We start from the raw sequence: 24211 nt of genomic DNA, 5'->3' as shown, positions 1-24211 counted from the left end.
TTTTCAGTGTCCTGCAAAAACATGCATGAGATAGGGGTATGTGGCTGAGCTTCAAACCTGGCCTAGTCTGATGTCTCAACTCAGAAAAACTTTATTAAATTTGCTGTCTGTCTCAAGAGATACATACTTGCTCTTATGTGGGAGATATGAGGAAATTTGACATAGATTTTGTGAATATCAACCCCTTTTATAAAATAAACTTCTCCCCTTTTCTCCTTTCTGTATTGGCGGGTTGTTTTCTTGTTACCAATGAGGTACTGAAGAAATATGCGGGATGGAAACATTAGTGCAGAAAATGTATCTACCCTTATGAAATCTGTAGCATAATAGGATTCTAGCTATAAAACCTGTGTGTGTGTCTGTGGTGATTTCTGTTGGAATGCATCTCTTTCAGATTGGCTGTTTGACATTTAAAATGACATTTTAGCCTGGCCCTGTAGCTGCCTTTAAAAAATAAGGCTAATAAAAAGGCTGCCTTTTTCTTAATTTTAAACTTATAGTTCTTGTTTCTCTCTTTTCTAGATAGAGGAGCGAGCAGAATTTTTGAACAAATCCGCTCAGAAGAGGTAAAGCAACAAAGCAGTAGGTTCAGTCAAAACAGTGGTGTTTAATTGGAGGGAATAATATTTTTTTTCTCTCTTTTTTCTACTTCCTACAGTGGTATGAAACCCACCCACACAACAGGAGTTGTCTCAAAGATTGACAGTAGACTTGAGCAGTACACTAGTGCAATTGAGGTAAGTTAATTCCAGGTCACGGTGGCGCTGGTTAGCAATGGCTTTTGGGACTTTATTCAGCCTATGTTTTACTGTTCAAGAATTGCAGGGATTTTTGGTCACAAACTCTTTCTAACGTGACTTCAAGAACAAAATGCTTGAGGCACACCTATACCCAACATCTATATATACATCTAAACAAAACCTCGGATTAGTATTTTCCCTTTCATGCAACAATTTGCTCTGCTTTGTAAGCTTGGAGTAGCTCCTGAAGGACTCAGCCATCACCTCTTGAGTGACAGTCACATACTCTTCTCAGATGATGAGATTACCATCAGCAGAGAGCTGATAGTGATCCTGAGCAAAGCTGATTTAGCAGCTTATTTAGGAGACCGAGGAACTGGGCCTGTGTCCTTGGCTGCCACTTCAGAGTGAAATTCTTTGGCGAAGACAGACACTTCAGTGAACTAAGGAGTTAAGCAGTGATAAAGGAAAAACAGAATAAAAATAAAATGCAGAATATGACCCTAGTTGATTTTGACAAGTAATGGTTAACAATATATCTTGAAGCCAGAACTGAGGGCTTTTTCTATTCATAGTTCAACGAAAAATAGGTGGGTTGTTTTTTTGTCTGATTTTTTTTTTTTTAGCTGTTTTCATAAATCAGTGAGTACATGCAATGTGAAAGCTAGTAGTTAGCAGACCAACTGGACTCTCTAGGGTTGGTAAGTGTCATGGGAAGAGAATAGTATAAAGAGGGATATTGATTGATAGCTGTGATTAAGGTCTAGCACTTCTTCATTCCCTGCTAGATTTTTTTTCTCCTCTTGTTCACATATAGACTCTAAGCATGGTGTTCCATTAAGGTATTAGTTGGTTAGGCTTTATATATTTCCTTTAACTTAAATGCAACTTTGGCAATCAAAGATCAATTTTTAAAGTTTTTTTTTTTTCTGTCACTGCATGTATGACAGTGCTGAAGGCTCAGGCTTGCCTCCAGCACCTATGTCAAGCTGAAGGTAGCTCAGACCCCTCCATTAAAAGATGAATGTCGGCATGGCAGCCCGTAATACCCCCATCATCAAAGCAGGAGCATACAGCTTCTGTTTTCCCGTTTGACTCTGTGCCTTTTGTGGATGAGACATAACCACCCTAGAGAGACGAAGGGCTTTGATGTTAAACTCCTTAAAGAGAGTGGATGGGTTGGAGCTACAGCTCCGTCTGTTGTAAGAAATTTAGGTAATAGTGAAGGTTGTCAACCCATAAGCACTGGACCAGCCCGCCCACCAGCTTATGCTAGGTTCACCAGTATTTTCAGTAGGGCTGTGCTAAGGCCCTGAGTCTTTACGCTCCATTTAGATATTAAAAAGCATAACTCTACAGCAAGGGGCAGGCAGTGCAGCTTCATGGCTGTATTCACCTCCCATCTGACCTGAAATTATTCCTTTGCTGAGTTTCTGATTTTTCAAAAGTTGCCAAATCTGCCTTTCTTTGTGACTAGAGAGGCAAAGCCTCAGCTCGTATAGGTTCTTATTCTCCTTAAACCTGTGTTATGTAAAATGTGCAAGACTTTTGAAAAAAAGGAGCAAGAGGAGTTTGGTCTAATGTTTTTGGTAACCATGGAAAAGACACACTGCAAAAAAAAACTAGTACCCTCAAACCCCAGTCTTTAAAAAAACACCTCATTCCAAATATGCTGTAATTGCTGAAGTTTACCCCTAGAATGCTGACTTGTGAGGTTAAGTTGTCTGGGCCAGATGGAACAGAGTCTGATGCTGAATGGCAGAACAGCCTTTCTCCCCTGCCTCCGCATAAGGATTTCCTTAGCTGTGTCCCTAAAAGAGCCATGCTTACAGATGCAGGTGCTGAGACTTGAAAGAGGCCAAATGAAAGCCTTGGAGCAGTTGTGTGCAGAGCTGTGGTTTGTGATGAGCTTCAGAAATGTAACAAACGCAAATATCTAAGTGATTGCAGTTTTCATTACTGGTCGTGTCAAGGGTGCAATTGCAAATCAAAAGCTGGGGAGTCTTGGGCATCTCTTGAGCTGGGTATTCCTCTCCATCTTTGTGTGATCATCCATTACTAGAACTACTTACAGCTGCTGCATTCCCCAGCACTGCCCCAGAGTCAAATGACCCTGCGACTCTATTTCTTAATGCTAAACACCAACTGGCCTCAATTTTTCTGTAGGGCACAAAGTCTGCAAGATCAGCTAAGCCAGCAGCCTCCGATCTTCATGTTCCAGCTGAGGGTGTCCGTAATATCAAGAGCATGTGGGAGAAAGGGAATGTTTTTTCATCACCTTCTGGGACAGGAACACCAAATAAGGTATGTGTTTAATTTTACACAGTGATTATAAAAAATTATGTTACGGACCTGACCTTGTCATTCGTATTCTTATGATTAAGCCTGGATGCTCCTCTTGACATCACTGGTGAAGAATATCCCAAAGGATCCTGAGGTCCTCAGAAACCCACAAAATTGTGTGGCTGCAATATTGAGTATAACAGAAGAATTTAGTGACATACTGAGCTAAGTTATGAGACATTCCAGAGGCACATCAGATATCTTAGACAAATATATCTGGTAGTTCAAGCAGAGAACAAAGAAATTCTTTGTGTTGAGAAAGATTCTTTTAGAGGGCAAAGAAGGATTAAATAGGCAAGATAATGGTGATGTTTTATAGATCATGCATAGAAGCATTTGTGAGACTTTTATCTGTTCTGCGCAAATCCTTAAGGCAGCATTTCCTTTCTATAAATTGATGTGAGTCGAGCATTCATCATAGCTGAAAAACTGAGCCATGGATTATTGCAGGAGGTTGTTACAGATAGCTATGAAATTTCAGTAATTTGTTCTAACCTTTTGAAGATTTATTTTAATGATCTAAATTGTAGGCCACTCAGCTCCTTTATTATGTGCTTTTTTTAAAAAAAAATTTTAGTTTAACAAAACAAAATCTAGACTTAGACTGGTGTCTCCTTTTAGGCTGAAGATTTTTTCTCCCTGTACTTTGGTACTATGACAGAAACATCAGGTTTATGTCTAGGGCTTATTCCTGGGTGGAATCACTGAAGTGGAAATGATTATGTCAGCCCACATTTATCATTATTGAAAACTAGAGGGTAGTAGTTCTGTGTAGTTTACAGGAACAATGTCTTCAGAGCGTACAGGATGACCCTTAGCTAGCCATAGTCTCAGTGAGGACCTCTATATTAAACTCAGGCTTAGCTTGGTTTTTAAATCTAAACTGTGAAAAACATAGCAAAAGCCACTCTGAAAGTCTTCTGATTAGATTTTATTATTTTGCAGGAGACTGCTGGACTGAAGGTCGGTGTCTCCAGTCGTATCAATGAGTGGTTAACCAAGACCCCAGAGGGCAACAAATCACCTGCTCCAAAGCCTTCTGTAAGTAAACCTGCAACAGCCATGTCTTCAGTAGATGGGTTCTTTCCTGGGGCAGAGGTGGGGACGGTGCTTCCTCAACCAGCTGATGGTCTTTGGAGGAACCTTGCTGCATGTCCTGTCTCAGAAGCTCACAGAGGCCCTCTGGCTGCTGATTCCTGGGTAGTCAGAAAAGGCAGGAGGGATGAAACAGGGCAGTTCTCAGTTTACAGCTTAGGGGTGGTCTAAAAAGATAGTGCTCAGAGAAGCATTTCTCTGGTAAAGACGGACATGAATTTACCACCTGTGAAAGGCCTGTCATTAATTTAGAAATTACCAGCCATAGACCTTGGATAAAACACTTGTTCTTTGGCCCTGTTTTTTGGTAAAAATCTTCCAAGTATGTTTTTAAATACAACAGACATACTTTAATCCTGTAAGAGCCTAAACGTCATTTCTAACAAAGGCCCTTTAGTGTGGTCGTTACTTCAGCAAGAATCAAAGCAGAAAATGCTATCAAACTAATAACATGGCAATGTGGGAAGCTGCAGTGTGGATGTGGGAAGGAGAAGAAACAGGTAATTGTGGGGTGGGGAAGGGTAGGGATGAGGAACTGGAGCTGTAGTCGTCCGTATTGGAGAATAGTAGGGCATCACTCATGGTGTTAATGATTCAACTTTGGGATTTTATTAAAGAACTGGTTTCTTCCCATATCCTCGTGTAGTGTTTTTCTGCCAATCCTCTTGCCCTTTATAAAAGGTGCAGCCTGACAAACGTTTTCTCAATTCACACTCCTGTTTGTCCCAAAGCAGAGCTTGAAATTTTCAGTTTTGTCCCTAATGTCAGCTAAATGGAGATTGTGTCCCCGTGGACATGAATATAAAACCAAAGGAAGTCATTGTGGTTGCTGTATTTAATCACAGCTGCTGAAAACCAGCACAGAATCTGCCTCTAGATTTTCCTCTCCTTTAAGTTGCATCCTTTAGATAATGTAAAACTAACCTCTTGTTTTTCCCCCAGCCAATGTTTCTATCTATGTCTTCATTTCCCTCTTTCTCAATAGATTCTTCTTTCTTCTTTCAATATCTCTGCTTGAAGGAACCTGCCCTCCTCCTATTCCTCTTCTTTGGGTGTCTGTTTGCTAAGTTGGTCAGGTAAACCTGTTTATAATTGACTATGAAGAATGATGTACATCTGCAATGTATGATTTTTACTTTTTTTACCAGGATTAATCAAAGGAAACCTAAAATTTTGTATTTAGCAAATAACTTCCTACCCACCCCCCCCATCACACTCCACTAAAATAAATTATTGTTTGAAGCTTTTGTGACCATCAAATTCTTGTAGTTTTTGGAACAACATTCACTTAAAAGTAGAGGGAGCAAAGATCTCAATTTGTTTTATGGTGAACATAATTCATAGGTCCCAAATGATTTCAGGATTATGAAAGTGGTTTAGTGATAATTCTCACTGCAAGTGTTTTTTTTGATAACGTCCTCTGCAATTTTGCTGGTTGCTTCCTTCCTCTGTTACTGCTGAACTTACTTTTTGAAGTACACAATTGTCTTAAAGTCTTAACTATTAGCAGCCCTCTTAGGCTGTAAATTATGATCAATTCTAGAGCATCTCTGTTGGGTGCAAATACCTCTTGCAGAAATCACATTTTCATTCATCACTGGGCAATTTTCTATCCCAAGTTAGAAATTCTCATGGGCAGAAAACTACCTGTCTATGGATGGCAAGAACAAGATTCTGAAAACTCTGCAGGACTTAAACACTTTTTGAAAACCTATGTTTAAGAACGCAGAGGAAGATCTGCTTTTCTGTTGTATTAGAAGTCCCATTCTTTTTCTTTTTCCTTTTTTTTTAACAGCTTTGTAATAAAATATTTTGATTCTGATGCAAAATAACTGAGACAAGCTTCCTTTGAATTCCTCCCTAATAGAAATACTATTTCAGAAAAAAAATCTTTTTTTTTTTTCTGTACAAATTGGAATTGTCTTTCTTAAAAACCCGACGGTGCAGTAGCTTTTCAACGTACTCCCTAGGGTGAACGTAGTAAGTTACGACCAGTCTGTGCAGTACTTAATAGATGCAGTAGGATTGTTTTTTGTCATAAAGCATGTATATATGAAGAGTGATTATGTGAAGTGTCATTCCGAATAGCTTTATAATTGACAGACAATGTAATATTTACCACTAGTGGATGCTCCTCAACTTTTCTTATGAGGGAGTTGCATTCTAACTTTTTCTTTACCCAAGTAAGATAAATCTGGACTAATATTGGTTTCTGTTCTCTCACATTAATTTAAAAATACAGGATTTAAAACCAGGAGATGTATCTGGCAAACGTAATCTCTGGGAGAAGCAGTCAGTTGAAAAGCCATCTTCTTCTTCTAAGGTAACTTCAGTGCACTGTTAAAAGGATAATATTTCTGTGGGAGGCTTACTTGTGGGAATGTGCTGTTTGTCTTCATATGGTCAGTTAGTTGGAATTAGGCCTCCACATGTCTTTTGTTATTAACCTACTTTTTTATCTATAAAATAAAGTACAATGAAGCACAGAAAGCCATGGGCAGTGTGTAACTTTTATATTCATATTTGGCAGAGCTGTGTTGTGCGTGGAAGTCTGTCCTTTGCATGGAGTTGATTTTTTCCCCTGTTATAAATAGCTATGTTTTCCCTTATTCAACTTTAATAATGGATTATTACTTCTTCAAACAGGTATCAGCTATGGGGAAAAAAGAGACTAATGGTAAGTAATTCTAATAACACGCCTGCATATTTAATAGAAACTTTGCCATGTTTTCCTACAGGCACATCTGACTTTTAAAATTCTATGGCTGTTAATGTTGATAGAAAAAACTCTGCTTTTTGCCTTGACTTTTTAAAAGCTCCATTGCAATATCATCAAAACACAAATGTTTGGGAAATAAGCCTAAACCATCTTTCTAGGAGGACTGAGGGCTCGCAGTGCTCCAGCCATGTTTGCAAAAACCTTGTTTGAGTGACATGTGTAGTATATTTGGTGTAGCTGGAGAAAGTCATTAAACTGTGTGAGGTCCGAGGAATGGGATCGTCATTTAACTAATTACAGTAAACACAAGGCAGCTGGCAAAGACTTTTTTAAAGGCTGCAGCAGGAGTGGTCATGCCTTTCATGACTGAAGAGGGAAAACCCAAAAAGCAAGGTTCTTGCAGCAGCATTATTTGAGCAGAAATGGAAGATTTAATGTGCTACTGAAAGCAAGCCCTGCTTGTGATTTTAAACACTGTCACTGGGTAATAGTGAAGCCTAAAGAAAATTCAGCATTGTTGATTTTTAAAAATAATTCCTCTTTCTGAGTGACTCTGGTGAGTCTCATGTGCTCTTGCATACACAGACTAGAAAGGAGTTAAAATGCACTCAGCAGCAGCACTGCTTTTGCTGGAGCTGTGCATTGGTGTCTTCTCGAGGCAAAAAGAGTCTTATTATTGTCATTTTGAAACTACTAGTTTGGGAAACAAACAATCAGCAAAATTACCCTCCTAGCTTTTTTTTAATTTTTATTTTAATTTAAAACACTCCAAATAAAACCAATTAAAGGAATTGTGTGCCTAAGGACCAGTGGTGAAGAATGGAAATTCACTGATCAATTCGGTAGCTTTAAAGATGCCTTGCAACATCCCTTGATTCTTCACTAGGAATGAAATGATCAAACATAGAAAAACTTTTTGTTTTTTACACATTAGTATACGCACACCTTTTTCTTCATGTTCGTATGTGAAGCTGGAGGTATGGTATACCTGTGAACTTTTCTGATCAGTTTAAAAGTCATGCAAAACAGAATTGTCTTCCTCCTCCTCTTCTTTTTTCAACTGAGCTGTAAGGAGAGGGGTTTTCAGGCTCACTCAGCGTTAGAGCAGCTCTGCTCCCATGGAAGGTGTTAGCAGCCGTGTGTCAGTGCCTACGGGAGCAGACTACACTGAGAAGTTCGGACGCTCTCAAGCCTCTCTTCCAAGGCTGAGTGAGATGAGGGCTTCAGTAAAGGGGTTGGAGGAGGGAGGCTCTCAGGACCTGGCTTTCAGTCCTCCCATGGGCTCACCAAGCACTGCAGCACAGCCTGAGCTGCTTCCTGGGGCTGTTGGAGGCGAGAGAGGTGAAATCCTGCTTGTCCTCTTGGAGGACCACCTCGGAGCAATCCCAGTACACGAGAACAGCAGCATCCAGCTTGTGTCCTGCCTTCTTACATGCTGTGTGTAAATCTAGAGCCGTGCCTTCTCTACTTTAGAGATACGTTTGGGTTATTTCAAGCCATCTTTAATCTGTCTTTTTCTCAGCAGGTTTGAGACAATTTGAGAAAGAACCGTAGAAGGCCACTAAAGACGCTGGACCAATCAGTTGGGGGAAAAAAAAGAAAAGGAAAAAGTGCTAAATTGTTCTTTTTATATTTATGTTTATTTACCAAAATGTCTTTTTGCATTATCCCAGTTAAAACCATGTATATTAGCACTGTATTTAATAATCAGTCTAGACATTCATCTTAATAGTACTGCCTTTGCACAAGAGCCTTTATTCCTAAAGAAACCCATGCTGTGAAATATATAGACTCTCCTACTGATAGTCATAACTAACTACGTATCTGAACAGTGATTTCAACTGGCATAAGAGGCCAACCCAAAATGCATGTAAAGTGAAGTTGCTCAAGAAAGGTGTGCAGTGAACCTATAAAAACAATGGTTACTTTTGTAATACAGAAGTCTTTCTTTCTGCACTTTAGACTAAGGCATGGAAGAAATATCTTTAGTTGACAATGTAATATTTTCTGTAAGTTGCCCATGTCATGAGAAATACTGCATCAATAACGTGTTTTAGTTTTTTTGTTTTATACTTTTTTTAAGTATCAATTTCTCCATTCTAGTTTAAGTTAATACCTAAATTTGGATGGTTATGTTAGCTGACAGCGGTACTGATATTTCTTTTTGTTGTTAGTGACTAGTAATTGAATGCAATTTAGATTATATACACACATAGCTTTACAAAGTTTAGCCTAAAGGCACTACTAATGGTAGAATGCTTTAATACGTGCTAGAGTATTATATTTAGTAATAAACATACATAATTAGCCAATATCACAGCTTAAAAAAATAAAGACAAAATCACACACTTTTCTATAGTAAGATTTCATAATTGCCATTAGAGGTATGGTGAGATAAGTATTAAAAAATTTTAAATGTCAGTTGCCCAGTAATGGGTAATTAAAAAGAAAGTATAGTTTTTAAAAGAAGAAAAGGTAAGGGTATAGAGGGTCAAAAATAGGTCACTTGTATAAAACGTTGTAGTTTAATTTATATAAAACTACCATAATTAAAAAGAAAAAAAACAAACCTAAACACAGATGGAGCTTGTTTCAAATAACTGTACACTAAATCTTGCCATCCATCGGTGCCGTACACTAAGTCCACCTAAAATGAAGTAAACCTCTATCTTTATAGTGCTTCTTCTTAACTCTCTCTCCCTAATATCTTATTTACAGATGTTTTCATTTGTATATAGTTAAACACATGGCTATAAGACGTCAGCTTGGTTTGAGTTTACATGCCATACAGTTTAGCATTTACATCCTACAGTGTATGGGTGGCATAAACTGAGCAACTGAAGTAGCCCCTGAGCATGTTGTTAACAGCTTTGTAGTGCATCGGAATTACCAGGATCTCCCTTTTCACCACCTCCATCTTTTACAGCATCTGTCTTCTTCCTAAAGAAGAATAACGTTATATTTTCGACCCCAATATGAGCTCCCCTGCTCGGCTGAAACATCTTGTTTACATATAGAGATGCACATAGTTATCTGTAGGGGGTGAAACTGTGCCTGACATTGTCTGTGAGTTGTCATGTTTTTTGTTTGGGGGTTTTGTAAACACTCCTCTGAGTCTTTCAAATACATCCAATAGCTGCAATAAAAATGATTTGTTCAAACAATGTATTCTGAAACTGCATCCACAATAAATGGAATATTTCCATCAGCAGCCCCCTGTTTGTTAATGAGTAGGAATGAGCCAGTTGTTGTAACTGGGATAGGAATTGTGCTAAGGCTGTGTAAAATAAGGTACCATTGCAAAGAACCTCAAAGCATGTCTCTCCTGATGTACTACCCTACACCAGACAGCCAAGTCATAAAATCAGCAGATTTACCTACATATTCTTAAGGAAATAAAAATAAAAATCTTAATTGTCATGCCTATTGGTACAAGAGAGAAGCTGTGCATCATCCAGAAGTCAGCGTGCCCAAGGAAGTAGGTTCTGACCCAGCAGCACAGCCATCTGCTTTCCTGCTTTTAAAGACGTTTTCTGTGTAAGAGCCGTTGTGTTTTTTCTGTCTGCCTCAGAGGGATGTGCTTCCAGGCATGGATGATCATGGATACCAAGCCTGGGGAGCTGCTGGCTTTCCCGTTGTCCTCCTATCCCCTTCATTTTTGCTCTAACGGCAGCACAGCACGTAATGCCCTGCATTAACCAGGTCATGGTCATCCGGAAGAGGCCCCCCCAGGCTGCTGCCAGCTCCATGAGAAGCACTGGGAAGGCTGCCACAAGCAAAGCTTTCTGAACTACTGGGGGAGAAATAATCGGATGCTCCCTAATTTAACCTGAAAAGAGCCTGCATGCTTGCAAGCGTGCCTGTTTTCCTGCCTTGTACTGACCAGCCATGTTGCTAATTTTTTCTGCGGTCTTTGCTGAAGTGGCACTTTTCTTTGTTGAGGTAGGTAAGTTCCTTTTGCTCCCATTATCGCCTTTTCTCAGAGCGTGGCAGCGTGCTGGGCACGATCGCTTTTACTTTTAGGAAATACTGTGAAGTGGTGCGCTCATGGTTTGTCCCCACCAGCTGGCACCACCTCCTGGCAGAATTCACCAAAAACAAACCCCAGTGGCTGAGTCAGCAACGCTGCAAGTCTTCTTGGTGTTTTGATACCATTATGAGGTGATGATTTTTCAGACAATATCAGATTGTCACCTTAGCTTCTGATGATGCTTTCCTGCAGCTCACTTGGCATCCTAGCCAGCCTTTCTCTTGTCAGCGTGCAGAATGCCACAGAGCAGCCTTTTTCAAGCCTGCCTTTCTTTAGCTTAGCACTAAGCAATTGTGAGTCTAGCTTACAGTTGCTTTGTTGTTTTCAAAGAAAAGTTTTTCTGTTTTCCTTAGATAACGCCAACCCTAGTCTGGATATATTGTTCTGAATGCTGCCAGCGGAGGAGCAAAAAAATCTAATTTTGTGTTTGAGACTTCCAGAGTAAGTCAGTCTGATTGTGTAGGTAGCCCTTATGTTCAGCTGGGTGGATTTTGATGTGCGTTATCACTGCATATGATGCTGTCTTCACCTCTCATCATACAAGAATTTGATGCCTAGTTGTCCAGAGAGAGGGCTAGGTGTTCTTTACGTTCTAAGCTAGAGCATGATCCTGTTTAATGCATAAGCCACAAAGTAGTCTCTATGTATTGTCCTTGTACAGGAAGCACAGAAGCTCATTTCTATCTGTATTAATTTTTTTTAAAAAAAACAACCAGACTTCAGGCAGGGTTTTATAAATAATTGTATGTAATAATTCAAGCACTCCACTGATTAAGTTTTGTTGTTATTCAAACTTCATTTATATAAAATTTTAAAGCATTAGAGATTCAAACTATAAAAATCACAACTATGTAAAAAACCAAAGTAATTAAAAAGAGCGCTGCTTGACAGCAACTCATGAGCCAGTATGACTGACCACACCGGAAATAACATATAAAAAAAACCATGTAAGTAACCAGAGTTTTTTGTTAAACATGCCTTTAATTAAGGAAGAGAAGAAAAAAAGAAATGAAGAGACATCGTCTTTTTACTGTTAATAAAAAACAGATTTCTGCTAACCATCTTTACAAAAGACCCATCCCTGTTGATGCATTCTTATACCAGTTAGTGATGGCCTCCTGAAAAAGGAGGATAAGTAACTGCTTGTAACGATCGTCAAATACAGAAGAAAAAAATCAGGACCAAGCTACATCTTCTCATCCGGAAGGAATTACATGGGAGTCTCGCAGAAACCACTGGCATTAATATTCTGCTTTGAATGGGTAGTCCTTATGATTGACAGCTCTGAGAAAAGAAAGAATGGTTATTTAAGTATTGTAGAAAGTATCTTCAGCAGCATTTCCCCACTGCTGTCTCCCTCCCCCACTGTCAGATACCCAACTTTTACTGCTGTCGTTAATTTGGACACCGGCTTGTGAACAAGCATGTGCAACACCACGATGTCAAAGGGAATGCCCTGAATGAATCTCCCTCCTGACATCAGTTCCAGGACATGTCTCGTTACCTGGGATCCAGGTTTCAAGATATGAGCTCTCCCTGGTTTTGGTCGTGTATGTTTTCAAGATATGGGGGATGAAAACAGAGATAGAGATAGGCCTAATGGATAATAAGGATAATAAAGAACATACTGGAGCACTGGAACCGCTCTCCAGTTCCTGTTAAAGCTGAGGATGACGTCCATCTCCTTTTTAGACAGTTCAAAGTCAAACACCTAGAAGGGGAAAACAAATAAACTTTTTACTTAGCTTCATAAGCAGTTAGCTACCAGGTGTGCTTCATGCGTTTATGACTTCATGTAGGAACATACTGCATCCACACTAAGCAAAATTAAGAAATCCTCTAATTTTTCAGCCAAATACCAATTTACCCTTGAAGTAACCAAGGTAGTCCTTTTCTTTCTGACGTGCTGTTTGTAGCAATGTCTTAATAGTCCTGGGCGGTTGGATGCAAATACCACTGTAGTTTGCGTTGTAATGCAGAGACAGAAAACTCAAGGTGCTAAGGATGGATTACTTGATGCATCACAAATACTGCAACTAGCTGTAAACATTTCTGCTACAACAGAGGACTTCTGGGTACCAGCCGCAAATATTCGTCTCACAGTTAAGCAGTCATCTAAGAGTTCTTGCTGGTGGTTCATAGGAGAAGTAAGTCCAAAAATATATAGCAGCATGAGTTGATAGTAACACAGAAATTTCATCTTAGATGCCGGGCCTTATGAGCAAATACCGAGCTGAGTCTCTCTGCCAAGGGGAACAACAGCCTCAAGGTGAGACACAAACCAGAATGGGTCTGGTGTTTACAATTTGTCCCTTCACACCCTAAAGAGGGGCTCACTAAGCATTTCCCAGAGGGAAAGTCCAAAACTGGGATTCCCTTGCCAGGGCAGCGGAGCTTGGACCACCCTGGTGTAACCCATTTCTGTCCTGGCAAACAAAATGCTTTTCCCCAGAGAACAAGTGCAGATGGTTAGGTAGTGCTGAGCCCCAATCTTTACATCTCTGCACTCCCAATGTCTCTTAAATGCTGCTTGGAAACATGAAGGAGATATGGGTGTGGGTGGCTATCCTGTGTGAAAAGGTGGTAGCAGTCCCAGTGGAAACTTCACCTTGATGTTTTCCTGAACACGCTGTGGTTTGTCAGACTTGGGAATGACAATCACATTTCTTTGGATGAGAAACCGGAGCAGAACCTAGGAAAGAGCAAGGGGGAGCATGAACACAGGGGTACCAAGAAATCTGTTCAAATGCATTTTGTGTTCTCTCATACTTCCCACCCCCGGCCACGCTCAAACCAATTTCTCTTTCTACAACTATGTTTCACTCTGGAAAGTTTGCACACAGGAGTTTGATATGCAAACATTTGCTTGCAGTCTACTGACAAACTGTAATTGTTTCTGGCCCATGTTTTTTCTACATCCTGGATTCTCTAGGATTTGTTTTGTTTTCATTTAAAGTAGGAGGAGGGGGGGAGAAAAATGATGATGCTTCTGGCTTATGTTATATGGGTGCTCAGACCAAATGAGCACAACAATACTGCAAAATTATTTTGGGCACGCAGGTAAGTACCTCATCTAAGTTAATCCTTCTAAAGTCCTTAAAAGGAAAAACCTATTATAGATTTTAAAAGCCTCAAAACAGGACTGTTGCATACAATTTTTTTGTCCTGCTCTTGCCCATCTTAAAAATATGACTGTGGCTGATTGCCTGTGAACACGGGGAGTTGTTTGAAGTGCAGTTTCTGCAGACCCAGTGCAAGAACTCACTTATGTGACTAGCAACTAATAGAGAAAATTTCATCTTGAATAATCAAGCACCTTTCAAGGATGCTTTGTGAATGTGAGCAAACAGGGAGCAATCAAATAGGTTTGCAAATTACAGGGCTTCTCTGAAGAATAACTTGGTTAACTTAGCTGGAGGACAGAATAACAAGTTGGCTTGATGATTTGTAAATAAACCTCAGAGGAAAGGGGTTCTCAGGGAGCAAGCACTTCTCTCTGGGAGCAGAATAAATCTCCCTAAGAAGCAGCACACTTGAGGTAAGCATGTACTACTGCTCATCAGCCCGTCCAAAAACAGCACTCAAGACCTCTTAGAAAATACCTGATAATTCATATGAATGCTGGTAGGAACTGGGGCAAAATGAGGAGTCAAGTGCAGTTCGAGCCCATTATACTGTACCTTTAGAGAAGGCAGCATCTGCTAAGCTGGCCATCAGCCTGTAAAAATGTCTGAGGAGGAAGAATAGTTTGCCCTGACGACCCCACTTACCTGGGCAGGGGTTTTATTATGTCTAACTGCAATCTCTTTAATCTTGGGATCATCCAGCAGCAGAGGATCCCCTGGCTTGGCCCTGTTAAAAACAAAAGCTGGGATATTGATGGTGGGAAGGTATTAACTTCCCTGCAGGAAGCCTGGCATTTTATGTGAAATAATAGGCAACAAAGCAACAGCACTTTTCTCATTATACATGCATTATTTACATCATTTGCCTCAAAGATTCAAGCAGCAAATGCACTGTTTTGGGTGCAGAAAGGCTGCAATGCTTTCTTACCATGGGCGGTTAGGAGAGCCAAGGGGGCTGTAAGCTGTCACAGCAATCCCTTTGGATTGACAGTACTTGATCAGCTTCTCTTGCGTTAGGTAGGGATGACATTCAACCTGCCAACACAGGAACATGGTGGTTGACACAGAGGCAGACTGAACCGAGCTCCGGAGCATAAATAATCAACATTTTAATTCCTCTTGGGTCACAGCAAATGTGAAGACTCACAACATCATGATTAAAATTTATCTTATGGAAAAAAAAAAAGTTATTCATGTCACAGCAGTATCTAGAGGCCTGGCACAGAGAATAGGGCTTCCTCATGCTACATGTTATGCAAAGATTGTGAGAAGTAGATGAGAAAAGTGAAAGTGCCATCCATGTCCGGAATCAGGGAAATCCAGTATTCCTGGATTACTGGAGAACAGAACTGCATCTTCAGAGGGGCAGCTCAGAATACCTGAAGTTTAACTCCTGCTCCAAGTCACCCAACCACAAGCCATAGTATAACCACAGGGCTATGTCCACACTGCATAACACGGCACCATGCACATATCCAGCTGTTTCTAAATGCTATGGCTTTGCTACCAGGCATGGTGACATGAAATCCATGAACAGTAGTTTATTTAGATTTGAGCTAGATCAGGGAACGACTGTAATGACAGCGTGTGGCACAGGCACAACCACATAGAAGCAAACTGGAGTCAAAGCCTGAAGTTCGTTGAAGTGTTGAAGTCGGTGCAGCTTTTAACGTGGGGGTAGTTGGGTCCATCCCCACCGGAACTTTATAACCCTCAGTAACAACTTTCCAAGTCCTATGTCCCCCTTGCGCTAAGCCTGGATGATGCACACGTTAGTCCCAAATCCAGCGCAGCAGCACAGGCAGCACCACGCCTGCACGGGACCCAGATTTCCCTGGCTGGGGATTTCCCAAACCAGCGGACACGGGCGTTTAGCACCCTCAGCTGAGTGCAAGGAAGTCACATATGGAAAAAAGTCAGAAGGTCCTGATGCCCCTGCCGCCCTGCAATTTCATTCATGAGGTATGTGGTGAGAATTTGTTATATTATTGTATACTTCAAGCCTCCTTTTTATAACAAGGTTCAGTGAAACGGTTTCTTTCGTGTTGGAAAATAAACAGGTCCAGTGAATGAGTTAGAGCATTCCTGTACAGTCCTGTGCCTGTGCAGTAGCTCACAGTGGAGATTTTGTTGGTTATTCCAGGAATGGCAGAAATAGGCCTGTGGCAACTTGGGCTGTAACACTGGGAGTGCAAAAGATGATGTGCAGCAGAAAGTCACAAGGTCTTAGACAAGGTAATGGATATTTTTGCTTTTATCCAATATCTAAAAATTAAGTTCTCATGTGTTCATTTCATATTATGGTGATATGAATAATCCATACTGTTTTGTATGGTATTGCTCTCAAATCTCCACTGCATTATATACACACACAACTCTAAAAAATGTTTTCCATTGAGATCCCTGTCAGCTAAAAGCCATCCACTGACACTGTACCAAAGCCTTCCATATTGGAGGCAGAACTGACTTGAAGGGACTTGGGGACAACCACAGACACCTTGTGCTTTGCAAGATCTTTCCATGGCACCAAAACTATTTAAAGGTCATGGCAGAAGTCAGTTTTAGAGCTGAAGTGTAGCATGAAAAGCTTAGGACTATCCCAAGGTTAGCTGACATCAATGGAAATAAAAGTCTTACCTGGTTATTTACTGGCTTGTATTTTAGTCCTGGCTTGTTCAAGATTCTTTCAATCTGCTCATGGTTAAAGTTGGAGACACCAATAGCTTTCACTAGACCACAGTCCACCAGCTCTTCCATGGCCTAATGAGTAAGGACAACCAATGTGTGTTTATGAGGTGGTATTACTATCAGCTACATCATTTTAGTTCCCTAAAGCTAGTGACAAACCAATAAACAACCCAGACTAGAATAAATAATAGTATCTCAAATTTAAAAAAACAAACACAAAAACCACAAAAAAAACCCCACCCAAAAGCTTTGTGCCTTGTATTATCTGCCTGCTTTATGTCTCATTGCAGATGAGAAAGTAATAAAAGAAGAATGACTTGGCCAACCCTTTCGTAATGGGAAGCAAAATCTTTTGCTTTGGCTTCTTTGGGGGTCATTTTGGCAGATTTAAAAAAGCAAAGGAGACCCGCCCCACCTCCTCCCATGCCAGCACACTACCTCTGAGTTGGCAGAACACAGCAGGGAGGATGTTAGCATAAACTCGGTTACCTCAAAATACCTTCTTGCAGCTGTAATCTGCTACTGTAGAAAAAACTATTAAATCATAGAACCATAGAATGGTTTGGGTTGGAAGGGACCTTAAAGATCATCGAGTTCCAACCCCCCTGCCATGGGCAGGGACACCTCCCACTAGAGCAGCTTGATCAAAGCCCCATCCAGCCTGGCCTTAAACACTTCCAGGGATGGGGCACCCACAACTTCTCTGGGCAACCTGTTCCAGTGTCTCACCACCCTCATAGTGAAAAATTTCTTCCTAATATTTAATTGAAATTCTTCCAGTTTAAAACCATTACCCCTCGTCCTATCGCTCCACTCCCTGATAAAGAGTCCCTCCCGATTTTTCCTGTAGGCCCCCTTTAGGTACTGGAAGGCTGCTATAAGGTCTCCCTGGAGCCTTCTCTTCTCCAGGCTGAACAACCCCAACTCTCTCAGCCTGTCCTCATAGGAGAGGTGCTCCAGAGCTCTGATGATCTTCATGACCCTCCTCTGGACCCGTTCCAATACATCCATGTCCTACTTGTGCTGAGGACTCCAGAGCTGGACACAGTACTCCAGGTGGGATCTCAGTAGAGCAGAATAGAGGGGTAGAACCACCTGCCTTGACCTACTGGCCACACTTCTTTTGATGCAGCCCAGGATATGGTTGGCTTTCCGGGCTGCCAGTGCACATTGCCGACTCATGTTGAGCTTCTCATCCACCAGCACCCCCAACTCCTTCTCCTCAGGGCTGCTTTCAGAGCCATAGCATCACAGAGGTGTAGGTAGCAGGAGCAGACCCTGAATCCTCGCAGTCCGTGAGGAAAGGAGGATTGAAGGACAACCTGACATGCTGATGCCCAACACTCAAAAGCTGGAAAATTCACTATCTGTATGAAACACCCAGTAAATTAATGGCCACACCTGGATTAATCTACACTTCATTAATCTATTCAAAGTTCGAACTATTCAAATCTATTCAAACTATTCAAATATTATTTTAGTGACAACACCTATAGTGGTTATAGTTTCCTCCTCTCTAGTCTTAGCAAAGACAACCCCCTCTTGCTCCTCAAAACAAGAGGTAGCAGCAGCTCTGCTCGTTCTGGTCATGAAATACAATTTTGTGTGACTATCCTCTGTACCCAAACCTATCCCTTAATTTCATCATGCACACAGATCTCAGTTCCACCTTTAGTGCTGACACCGGCTCAAAAGAGCAAACATTAACTTACCTCCCATGTGTCCAGAAAATCTGTATCACTGGGGATACTCATACCCTTGTCATCCAGAGGATGAAGTTCTTCGCCAGCCTGATATTTTAAGGCAGATAAAACATACACTTTATGAGTTTATTTTCTTACTGTTTACTAGCACTTCTGACTGGAATTATAGGCAGGGAGTTACCAGGTTATTTAAACATACCACATAACTAAAAATTATGCATGTTCATCAGTATTCTTTTTTGGGCAAGGGCCATATTTCTACAAATCATTTCCTGCATACAAAGACTGGGGATTAGTACTAATTACGTGAGTAACTCAGGCAGATCTAGAGAGAAGGGAACAGACAACGCCCAACTGTTATTTTAGAGTTTTTATTTATTTTACATGGGTGTAGACTGGGGAAAAAAAGCAGCATGTTCTCTCTGCGCTGTGCTTCACTTTTCACTGTTGGTTACTCCAGATAAAGCCAACATCTCCAAAACCTGAGATGTTCACACTGTCCCAGCCCAGCAGAAAGCCAAGATCCCAAACTGCACCACCGTGTGTTAGTTACGGTTTCCCTGAAGACCCAGGGGGCTCATTAGCAGTGCTCATACCCACAGCTATCTCAGTCCAACAGGCATGGAAAGCCGGACCCATGTGCTAAAACATACGACTACCTAGTTAGTGACTACATGCTTGCTACCACCTCTGCAGGTAAAAGCCAAATGAACCATAGCATATCCCAGCTGCGTAATGAAGATGGTGACAGCACAGATGAGAGAATATGGCAGGTTTCTAGCCAGGTAAGGAGAAGAGGAATGTAGAGCAGAACTACCTTGAATCCCATAGGGAAGTGTATCAGGTAGAGGTCAAGGTAGTCCAGCTGCAGCGCGTCGAGGCTCTTCTTGCATGCTACCTTAACCAGAGACTTCTCGTGAAACGTGTTCCACAACTGTGAGAAGAAACCAAGCCCGACCATGAGTCTACAGCTTCCACAGTCCAGACTAGGGGACAGAAGCTTTTCCCTTGGTGGTCTGGGAAGACAACTCCCTCCCCGCCTACCCAGTGCACAGTGAAGACAAGGATGCCAATATTTTAATTGTAAGGTAAGACAAACATACCACAAATATGGGAGTCAGTAGTGAAGGCTGACAATCAGTATTCCTACTTATAAAAAAAGAGAGTTTCAGAACTAACTGTAACACCCTGCCAAGTGTATCTGACACAGCAAAGCTGGTACTGTTACTTTTTTTTTTCCCCAGCCTAAATTTTGAGTCTTGAGCAACTCATGGGTGCCCTCCTTCTGTCACTTTTATCTGGCCACTGAGAGAACTGTTGTGAATTTTACTTCATTCTTTAAATGAGATTTCAAGTCATTTAAATAGAAGAACTTGCAAGCATTACTCAAAAGAAAACCTGCTGTTTAACAGAAATTAAGAGTATGTGGAAAAGCTTAGTTATGCTCAGTATTTTCTAGTTTTGCTAGTGAAAACACTGAATCATCAGTTTTTTAGTTGAAGTGTTCTCACTTTTTGGTAAAGAGCATTGCTGAGACAAGTAGATGAGATGAAGGAATGGAGTAAATACTTCAGACTGAAGTCCGTTACTTTAATTTCTATGCCCTTCCAGGCTTACATTTTGTACATGACACCATTTTCCAATGTCTTACGCACCACTAAGTAGCATCAAACCTTCACATTCAGATATCTGTCTTATCTCTCTTTTCCTGAACTTTCTGGGGTGCGTGGAAATGGACCTTCAGTATAATTAAGTGACTTAATACATACAAGGAAATTATTAGACCAGCAACCACGCTACCTGTCCAAAGTTGCCAATGGTTCCTTAAGTAAAGTTCCATCCAAATTGCAAATAAAGGATGGAATTTATAGCACACAACAAGACAACATGAAATTAATATCGTAGAAGGGAATAAGCCCTTAGGTTACTTTACAGATGGAACAAGGGTTTCTCCTTCAGAAAAAGCTAAATGCCTCAATAATCCAGCATCCTTGTACCTTAGTAACAATGAAGAGGTCTTCCCGCTTCACAGCCCCCTCCTTGATCTTCTGCTGGACTGCATTCCCTATTTCATTTTCATTCTGGTAGAAGTAGGCACAGTCGAAGAGGCGGTAGCCTGCATCAATAGCAAACTTCACCACCTCTTCCACCTTTCCTGGAGGAGCCTGAAGGCAAACACAACCAAACCATGAGCTTTTGCATGGCCCTCTGCCAGCGCTCAGAGCTGCTACAGCTCCACGAAGTCTCCCTTTCCAGCTGCTGCTGGAGTTTCCTTGTCACCCGAGGTTCAACTCTCCAGGCAAACAGCATTTTTGTAAGGAAAGGGAAGAGAGCAGAAAGGAGTTCATTTCTGCAAGGCATTTGGACTCTGCCGTTTCCAGCAGCATATTGCCCAGCATCATTTCTCCTCATTTGCTCTCGGTGTTGCCCAAGCAGTTTTGCCAGTTTACCTTCCCCAAACCCCTCCCCACGAAGGCGGTTCCGTGGCACAAGGGCTGCCATCAGCCGGTGGCCCCTTCCCAGGGCTGCCAGCGGCAAGCGCCGGGCCGGCCAGCCTTTCGCAATCTACACTCGGTTCTTTTTTGCTGCTCCCTTCTTTTGCCTCCCCTCCCTCTTCTTCGGTCCCCGCTTTTTGTTTAGTTTTGGCTTTTTTTTTTTTCCCTTCTGCCCCCCCCCCCCCTTTTTTTTTCTTCCTTGGCTTTTTGCTCCCCCCAGACCTTTTCTTCTCATCCTCCCCCCGCCCCGCCTGGCCGCCCGGTTACACAAGCGGCTGCGATGGCGGATGAGCGGGCTGCGACACTGACCCCCTCCCCATCCCCTCCCGACCCCCACGCAGGGACGTGGCCACCGCGACAGCCCACGCCGCACCGCGACAGGCCCTTTTATTTTATTTATTTTATTTTATTTTTTCCCTTTTTCCGGTGGCATTTCTCCTTTTATTTATTTTTATCTTGGCAGCCCACGCTGGACACCGCCTCCTCCCGCTCGCCCCGGTACCTGCCAAGTGCCCAGCCCCAGGATGGGCATCTTCATCTTGTTGTTCAGCTCCACGCAGGGGCTCGCCATGGTGTCTGGGGGTGCGCGGTCCGCGGGTGCGTGTCCAAGGCGGCCCGAAGACGCTTTAAAGCACCGGGCCGCCCCGCCTCGGCCCCGCCGGCGCCCTCCCCTCCTTCCCCCGCCCCCTCACCTCCCTCCCTCCCCGCCTCCGCCCGGGATTCCCTTCACAGAATGACAGAATATTTTTGGTTGGATGGGACCTTTGAGATCATCGAGTCCAACCAACAACAACAACAAAAAAAAAAAAAAAAAAAAAAAGCAAACAAAAAAAACCCCCAAAAAAACCCAACCAAAAAATCCCAGAACACCAAACACCAAAACCGAACCAAACCAAACGCCCACAACCACACACCACCCCACCCACAAACAGACACAAACCAACAATCTCGGGCACTGGAGCATGCCCTGAAGTGCCATGTCTACACGTTTCTTAAATACCTCCAGGGATGGCGACTCCACCACCTCCCTGGGCAGGCTGTTCCAGTGCCTGACCACTCTCTCAGTAAAGTAATTCTTCCTAAATTCTTCCACGAGAGGCACGAGAGACCCGTGATTTCGTGATGTTGCTTGGCTACAGGTGGCTGATGCTAAGAGGAGTTTGTTTGTTTGTTTTTGCACAGAATGGACAAAACTCAAATGCCTTGGCGATGAACTTTGTGCTTGTTCTTCCGCAGCGGAGAGAGCCTGAGGGGTGCCAGGAGAGTTGCTGCATGAGGCAACGGGTATCTCGTCCGTTGAAGAATTTTCTCAGTTAAGCAGTGACAAACGGACTGAAATTTCCACCTTTTATCCTAGGAAAATATTAGGCTCACCCGCTGCTGGCAGAGGAATTCTTTCAAAGGGAATGTGGTCTGATCTTTGCCCCTATTCTGCGTTCCCTGTCTTTGCAGAGGGGTGGGCTCCTGTCCTGCTCCCACAGGATGGTGGTGTCAGTCCCTGTGAAGACACCAGTTCCCTGCGCTGGCTAAAAATGGCAGCCAGCATCAGCGGGGGGATCGGAGGCTACAAAAGGGATTTGTGGTCACAGCTTGTCTACGGGGAGTGCTTTCGGCCGAATAACCCCCCTGCTTTTTACGTAGGGTCAAAATACATTCAGAGGTCTGGTACTTAAGGGCTGCAGGCAACTTTATGTGGACGGAGTGCCTCAGAAATCAAGAGCCAGGGGCCTGAGAGGGCTGAGCTACTTAGCTGACAGCCGTTTCGAGGAAAAAGTTGCTTCATGTTAGGGAAGCTAAGGTGAAATCCAGGCAATCAAACTCAACGGGAGGATTGCTGCAGGCGTAAATAACGGGAGGGGTTCCCCCTGACTCTCACTTTTATGACTCCAGCTAGTTAGGTTTTCAGTACTGTGCTGGTCGCTGTGGTGTCTGAATGCCTTTCGGCAGGAACTACAAGTGCGGAGATCTTCCAAGAGTGATGCAGTTTATTTGTGTACATTAATACAGGTTCAGAGACCTGATATTAAGCATCAAAGCTGTAGCCCCAATTTGCAGTGGGTTTTAGCTTCCTGTGGCTACAGGAGGCCTCCTGCCTCTTGCACTCTAGGGGCTTTCAGTGTCCAGTTTAATTTTAACTCATTTCTCAAAACGTTTTTTTCTGATCACCTTTAAAATTGCATGCATTTTTTGCTGTAGCTTCAAAATAGTACCAGCCTACATTATATTGCAAGTTCCTCTCACTTTCTCACATTTCTATTCTACATATGTTGGCACAATTACAGAGATCAGTGGCTTGTCAATGTACGTTATTTCCACTTTTCTTCTTTTTCTTCTTCTCCCCCCCCCCCCTTTTTTTTTTTTAAATAATCCTAGCTTAAAAAAAAGGATAAAAGCAGACATGGATACAGACATCAGACAAACATTTTACCTAGAAAAGGTCCGGGGTGATTAAAAAGGCAACTCAGGTCTCAGGCACGGATAAGACTTGAATGGATGATGTTGACTGTATGTTCTCAGGCACTGCCCCTCCCCTGGCTCCTTCCTTGCTCTGTGACCCTCCAAGAGGGTGTTCATGGTGCTCTGCATCTGCCCCCCAGCCAACTAGTTCGAAAGGTTGATCCTTCTGCCCTGTGCCTTTTCACAATATTGGGGTTTTTTTGTTGTTGTTGGTTTTTTTGGTTTTTTGTTTTTTTTTACAGGAAACACATGGATCCCTATGGAAAGTACTAAAAGAATTATTTGATTTCAACACCTTACTTTAAGCATCTTACACAGCCTAGGCTCTGTGTTTTTCATAGTAGGGATTCTCTGCTTCTTGAGTCTTCCTTTTTCTTTTTCTTATATTGCTATAAATTCCTTCTTGCTCATTGTTGACCCCTGACTACCAGTTTACATGTTGTGCAAGTTCCACTGGTATCTTCTTGTGAGTTGAACAGTGGGAGTGAGGGAGAATCAAGTATTTTATGCTTGGACTGACAATGTTTTCCTCTCAAAATACAGAGGCAACTGTGTGTTATTGTGCCGCTAGTGCATTTTAACCATGACGTCTGACGAGATTTGTTAAAATTCTTGCGCACTTGCATTATTCTAGTCTCTTTTACAGGACAGTATTTTCAGTTGACTAGCAGGTTCTGGATTTAAATTTGAATCAAATCTCTTCCTGCTTTCCTTGGCCTGGTTTCCAAGCCACTGGCTTAACCAATCTTTGTTGTCATTTTTCTGCTGTGTCATCACACTTTGCAAAACGGAAAGGCTACAAACTGATATGAAGCA

General features: G+C 42.1%; 2 protein-coding genes across 7 annotated transcripts in view; one reads left to right on the top strand and one right to left on the bottom strand.

Annotated features, from left to right (window-relative positions):
- CALD1 (caldesmon 1) overlaps positions 1-10108 on the top strand; it is a 200784-nt gene extending 190676 nt beyond the window's left edge. For 3 of the 5 annotated variants that reach the window (XM_074144465.1, XM_074144467.1, XM_074144469.1), the window contains 7 exons: positions 523-566; positions 659-737; positions 2907-3044; positions 4029-4124; positions 6421-6501; positions 6825-6855; positions 8423-10108. In XM_074144465.1, coding sequence (XP_074000566.1) covers positions 523-566; positions 659-737; positions 2907-3044; positions 4029-4124; positions 6421-6501; positions 6825-6855; positions 8423-8451 — 498 coding nt within the window. In that variant the 3' untranslated portion in view covers positions 8452-10108. Of the gene's footprint in view, positions 1-522; positions 567-658; positions 738-2906; positions 3045-4028; positions 4125-6420; positions 6502-6824; positions 6856-8419 lie in introns of all 5 variants that reach the window. The other 2 variants (XM_074144466.1, XM_074144468.1) reach the window with 1 other exon arrangement.
- A 1786-nt stretch (positions 10109-11894) lies between these two features.
- On the bottom strand, positions 11895-21589 carry LOC141462543 (aldo-keto reductase family 1 member B1-like). 2 transcript variants are annotated; one of them, XM_074144450.1, is made up of 10 exons: positions 21441-21589; positions 20441-20608; positions 19261-19377; positions 18453-18530; positions 16690-16812; positions 14981-15087; positions 14698-14779; positions 13536-13619; positions 12556-12638; positions 11895-12211 (listed from the first exon to the last, which is right to left on the bottom strand). In XM_074144450.1, exons 1-10 carry the CDS (start codon positions 21507-21509, stop codon positions 12169-12171), a joined length of 954 nt encoding a protein of 317 aa, XP_074000551.1. In that variant the 5' UTR covers positions 21510-21589; the 3' UTR covers positions 11895-12168. The 2 variants fall into 2 exon arrangements, with proteins under 2 accessions (XP_074000551.1, XP_074000550.1); XM_074144449.1 differs by lacking the exon at positions 11895-12211 and having other exon boundaries at positions 12486-12638.
- Between the last annotated feature and the right edge of the window lie 2622 nt (positions 21590-24211).

The sequence above is a fragment of the Numenius arquata genome, chromosome 2 (assembly GCF_964106895.1).
Source record: "Numenius arquata chromosome 2, bNumArq3.hap1.1, whole genome shotgun sequence".
Classification (NCBI taxonomy): domain Eukaryota; kingdom Metazoa; phylum Chordata; class Aves; order Charadriiformes; family Scolopacidae; genus Numenius; species Numenius arquata.
Note: the sequence above shows the minus strand (reverse complement) of the source record. Positions and strands in the feature narration are given on the sequence as shown.